Source organism: Rhincodon typus, chromosome 26 (genome assembly GCF_021869965.1).
Source record: "Rhincodon typus isolate 14 chromosome 26, sRhiTyp1.1, whole genome shotgun sequence".
Lineage (NCBI taxonomy): Eukaryota > Metazoa > Chordata > Chondrichthyes > Orectolobiformes > Rhincodontidae > Rhincodon > Rhincodon typus.
The window spans coordinates 667149-673148 of NC_063357.1; the positions used below are offsets into that span (position 1 = coordinate 667149).

General features: G+C 42.7%; 1 protein-coding gene across 1 annotated transcript in view; it reads left to right on the top strand.

The window, feature by feature from the left end:
• Nucleotides 1–6000, top strand: part of ncor1 (nuclear receptor corepressor 1) — a 375214-nt gene that overhangs the window by 287935 nt on the left and 81279 nt on the right. Inside the window, exon 25 of the mRNA XM_048612313.1 lies at nt 2290–2410. Coding sequence (XP_048468270.1) covers nt 2290–2410 — 121 coding nt within the window. The remainder of the gene's footprint in view (nt 1–2289; nt 2411–6000) is intronic.

Below are 6000 nucleotides of genomic sequence, written 5' to 3' on the forward strand. Positions count from 1 at the left end.
AAATCATTTATATATATTACAAACAACAGAAGTCCTAGCACTGATCCTTGTGGAACACCACTGATGTCAGAAAAACACCCCTGCACAACTACCCTCTGTCTTCCAAGACCAACCAGTTTTGTACCCAACTTATCAACTTGCCATGAATCCCATGTAACTTAATCTTCTGAAGGACTTTGTCAAATGCTTTAGTAAAGTCCATATAGACAACACTCACTGCCCTACCCTCATCAGACATGTTCGTCACTTACTTGATAAACTCAATCAAATTTGTGAGACAAGACCTTCCCTGCACAAAGCCATACTGACTATCCCTTATATCCACTTTTGTCTCTATTCACTGACCTATAATTTCCTGGATTATCCCTGTTGCCCTTCTTTAAAAAAATGAAGAAACATTGGCTATTCTCTGGTCTTCTGGGACCTCGCCTGTGGATAAAGAGGATACAAAGATCTCTATCAAGGCCCCAGCAATCTCCCAGTGTCTGACCACATTTTCATCACAACAGTCCCCAGTTATGATGACTGTGTAGTCAGGCATTTTTGTCCATTCAATTGTTTGGAACTGCCCGAGTAGAGTTTAGGTATCAGTAAGCAGCAACTTGTTTTGTCAGTGCAATACATTGTACTGCCATAATTTTCACAAGGTTGTTTGAGTAGCGTACAGAGATATCTTGGGTGAATGTCCTTAGCTCTCTGAAAGTGACAACAAATGTATATAAGATAGTAAAGAAGACATATGGCATGTTTGCCCTTATCATTTGGGACATTGAGTGTAAAAGTTGGCAAGTCATGTTGCATCTGTATAAAACTTCAGTTCAGTCAAATTTGGAGTATTGTGTGCAGTTCTGTTTGTCACAGTATAGGAAGTAGTGGAGCCTTTGCAGAGGGTGCAAATTTTTTTTTACCAGGATGTCGGTTGAATTGCAGTGTATGAGCTATAAAGAAAGGTTGTAGTAGAATCAGATAATTTGAGACTGAGTCTAGTTGTCTGTCTCTCTGCAGGTCAGTGCAGTAGAAAACCATTGAGTCAGTCTTCTGATATTGGAGCAGTAATACAATGCCATCCACTTGTATATGAATCCTTGGCCATTGGTTATATAGTTATTTGGAATACCTGCGCCAAGGACTGGACCACTTGCTGAACCTAAGTAGAACGCTGTGGCTTGTGTGCTTTGAGTTGCAGGATCTCAACAGATTAAGTGTTACTTTTGTTCTCTGAAACTAAATGTATGAATCACTTTCCTGATGATGTTGAGAAAATTCTGTGACCTGCTGAGACAGTGTGTGTCCTGATCCCACTTTTTACAGTGGGCATGTTAAGTTTTGCAGTATCACCATCACTTTATAAAATCTAGGTATGTATTTAGCTACTGGGAATTTAATATTTTAAAGAACGTATTTAAATTGTAACAACATACGGGTTTGAGTGACAGCCTGCAGCCATGTGTGAATGTATTTATGTTAATTACAGCAGTAAACGGGAGCAGCAGTCTGCTACAGTCTGTAAGAGGTATGGATCCTCCAGTTACTTCCTTTGATTTCTGTAAATGTGTTTGTGTTGCTGGTAGGTAAATACTGATGAGCCATGCCCAAAGCCCCAACTTGATTGTAATTAGGTCACTATCTTGTTGTAGAGGCTGCTTTGAAGGATACATATTTTTTCCACAGGAAGATAATGTCAATCCCACATAACTTTTAGAAGGCAATTCACTAGGTACATATTTAAAGCTTGTGCCAGTGGTGTGTACGCTAGCCGAAGTTGGTTCATGAGGTGCTCGTTATCAAGGATGAAATCAGTCCCAAAGCCAAACTGTATTGTGTAGGGATAAAATCAGCAAGAGTTAAAGCACATGGATGCTGGCACTTCACTCCAACTATGACAACACCAGCACTGAATCAATCGGGTTTGTAATGTGGTTTAAAGTTACAGGCTATGACAGGCCTCTTCTGCCTCTCTGCTAGGTGTATTATTTGAAACTGAGGAATATTAGCACTGGTGTAAAACACAACGTTTAGAAATTCAGTTTCTGAAATCTGCATAAAACAGTGTTTTCTTTCCTTGCCTTCAATGAATAATGTCTGCAATTGAATGGTTAATTGTTAAGAATAGAATTAGCATTTTTCTATCACTGGAATAGTTCATTAAGGCTGGAGTGGTGAGCTGCATTTCATAAAGTTAGATACTTATTGAACTTAAAACTCCTCCAAAACAAAAGAAGTCTGGGCAGAACTGAGCGATGAGGAAAATATCAAAGTTTGAACAAAATTTTCCTTTCTCCATTTCAGGTTTCTTCTGGCACATACCTAGCCCCTCACAACCAAGTAGCTTACAGCCAAGAAGCTGTGAAAAACACAGTGGGTTCCATCTCCCTCGGGCTGCCACGGCAACAGGAACCTGTGAAACCCGGTGAGTTGCCTACTTTTGTTTCTTGTTCATTATGGTATTTGTTTCAATTATTGATAGAACCCCCAAAACTTGGGGGGGACTAGTTAAGAACCTCAAGGATGCATAGGATTACTGCTGCTGACCCTGGGTGAGGTGAGACCGTGGAACTTGCTGCCGTGTGAACGTAGAACAGTACAGCACAGAACAGGCCCTTCGGCCCACAATGTTGTACCGACCTATTATCCTACTAAGATCAAACTACCCTGCATACCCTACATTTTACTGTCCTCCATGTGCCTATCCAAGAGTCGCTTAAAAGTCTCTAAAGTATCTGACTCCACTACCACTGCCGGCAGCGCATTCCACACGCCCACCACTCTCTGTATAAAGAATCTACCTCTGACATCTCCCCTATACCTTCCTCCAATCACCTTAAAATTATGCCCCCTCGTAATAGTCATTTCCGCCCTGGGAAAAAGTCTCTGACTGTCCACTCTATCTATGCCTCTCATCATCTTGTAAACCTCTATCAAGTGACCTCATCCTTCTTCGCTCCAATGAAAAAAGCCCTAGCTCCCTCAACCTTTCCTCATAAGACCTGCCCTGTAGTCCAGGCAGCATCCTGGTAAATCTCCTCTGCACCCTCTCTAAAGCTTCCACATCCTTCCTATGATGAGGTGACCAGAACTGAACACTATATTCCAAGTGTGGTCTAACCAGAGTTTTATAGAGCTGCAGCATAATCTCGCAGCTCTTAAACTCAATTCCCCTGCCAATGAAAGCCAACATACCATACACCTTCTTTACAACCCTATCAACTTGGGTGGCAACTTTGAGGGATCTATGGACGTGGACCCCGAGATCTCTATGTTCCTCCACACTGCCAAGAGTCCTGCCATTAACCCTGTATTCTGCATTCAAATTCGACCTTCCAAAATTAATTACCTCACACTTTTCTGGGTTGAAGTCCAAGTGCCACTTCTTTGCCAGCTCTGCATCCTGTCAATGTCCCGTTGCTACCTGCAACAGCCCTCCACGCTGTCCACAACTCCACCAATCTTCATGTCATCGGCAAACTTACTAACCCACCCTTCCACTTCCTCATCCAAGTCATTTATAAAGATCACAAAGAGCAGAGGTCCCAGAACAGATCCCTGCAGAACACCACTGGTCACCGAGCTCCAGGCTGAATACTTTCCATCAACTACCACCCTCTGTCCTCTACTGGACAGCCAATTCTGTATCCAGACAGCCAAATTTCCCTGCATCCCATGCCTCCTCACTTTCTGAATGAGCCTACCACGGGGAACCTTATGAAATGCCTTGCTAAAATCCATATGCACCACATCCACTGCTCTGCCTTCATCAATGTGTTTTGTCACATCCTCAAAGAATTCAATAAGGCTTGTGAGGCATGACCTGCCCCTCACAAACCCATGCTGACTATTTCTAATCAAAGCATGTGTGGAGTGGTCAAGATGAATAGTATGGATACATTTAATGGAAAGTTGGATAGCACAACAGGGAGGCTGGGAAGAGACCATGTGAACCTGTTTCTGCATTGTAATTCCATAACTTGATTTAACTCGTGTCTTATTCCAAACCAGTCCCCAGTCACTGTAGTGTTATCAATCAACTTGAACTGAGAATCCGTTCACTCACTAAGATCGGTAGCCCATACAAACTTGGTCCCATTCACTGGACAGTCTGTTCAGACTTTCTGTTGTCACTTCCGGCCTTTTGATGAGTTACTTCTCAGAAAGCATTAATTACTCCTTAAGCTATCCTTAATTTGAAACTATAAAAGCAAAGTACTGCATATACTGGAAACCTGAAACAAACACACTGAAAATGCTGGAGAAACCCAGCAGATCTTGTAGCATCACCGAATCTCCCACCATCAATATCCTTAAGGTTACCGTTGAGCACGAACTCAACTAGACTTGCCACATAAACACAGTGGCTACAAGAGCATGTCAGAGGCTAGGAATACTGTGGCGAGTAACTCACCTCCTGACTTCCCAAAGCCTGTCCATCATCTGCAAGGCACAAGTCAGGAGTGTGATGGAATACTCCCCATTTAGCTGATGGGTGAAGCTTCCTGAAGTGGTTATTGTAGCAAAAACAGGAAAGAAAGTTATATCTGAATGGTGATGATTGCAAAAGGGGGAAATGGAACAAACCCTGGGTATCCTTGTACACCAGTCACTGAAAGTAAGTGGTAGGTGCAGCTAGGAGTGAAGAATGCGTATGGTAATTTGGCCTTCACAGCAAGAGGATTTGAGTACAGGAGCAGGGATGTCTTGCTGCAGTTATACCACGTCTAGTATGACCACACCTGGATATTGTGTGCAATTATGGTCTCCTTATCTAAGGAAGGATGTTCTGGCAATGGAGGGAGTGCAATGAAGGTTTACGTGACTGATTCCTGGATTGGCAGGACTGACATATGAAGAGAGACTGGATCAGTTAGGACTCTTCCACTGGAGTTTTGAAGAATGATGGGGGAGTCTCAGAGAAACTGATAAAATTCTAGCAGGACGAGAGAGGGTTAATGCAGGAAGATGTTCCCGACGACTAGGGAGTTCAGAACTATGGCTCACAATCTAAGGATACAGAGCAGGCCATTTAGGACTAAGATGAGAATATTTTTGCCCAGAGGGTGATGAGCCTGTGGAATTCTCTGCCACAGAAAACAATTTTGGTGAAAAAATTGACTGTTTTCGAGAAGGAATTAGATATAATTCTTCAGGCAAAATGGATCAAATGGTATGGTGAGAAAGTGGGGACAGAATAATGAGTTGGATGATTAGCCATGATCATATGGAATGGCAGAGCAAGCTCAAAAGGCCAAATGACCATCTCCTCATCCTTTTTCTATGTTTCTGCATCACCCCTCGTACTTCCAAATGCCAATGAGTACAAACCCAACCTATTCAACCATCCATATCTGTGCTTAACTTGTTAAATCCTCTCTGGACTGTCTCCAGTGTCAGCATATCTTTCCTTAAATAAGGGGACCAAAACTGTTCACAATATTGTAGATATGGTCTAAGAAGTGCAATGTAAAACTTATTTTTAATATAAGCCATTCCCTTTGAAGTAAAAGCCAATGTGCCATTGACCATCCTTCCCTGTTACCCAGTGAAATTGGATGCCAGCTTTGTGATTTAGGCACAAGGATCCTCCAGTCTCTGTGTTGCTGCTTTTCTGATATCTTTCTCCATTTAACCAGTTTCAAATCCTCTATTCTTTCTGCCAAAGTGCATAACCTCACATTTTCCGCATTATATCCTTTTGCCAAGTTTTGGTCCACTCACTTAACCTGTTCATGTCTCTCTGTAGACTCTGTGTTGCTTGCCTTATTTGCCTTCCCAGCTATATTTGTGACATGCCAAACTTGGTGATGGTACATTCATTTCTGTCATCCAAATCAATAATTATTGTTAATAATTCTTTTTCCCAGCACTGATCCCTGCGATACACCACTAGTTACATATTATCATCCTGAAAATGCACCCCTACCCGCCTCTCCGCCCCCCCCCCCCCCCCCTCCTACCGGCCCTCGTCTCTCTCCCTCCCCCTCTCCCTCCTGCTCCTCGCACACCCCC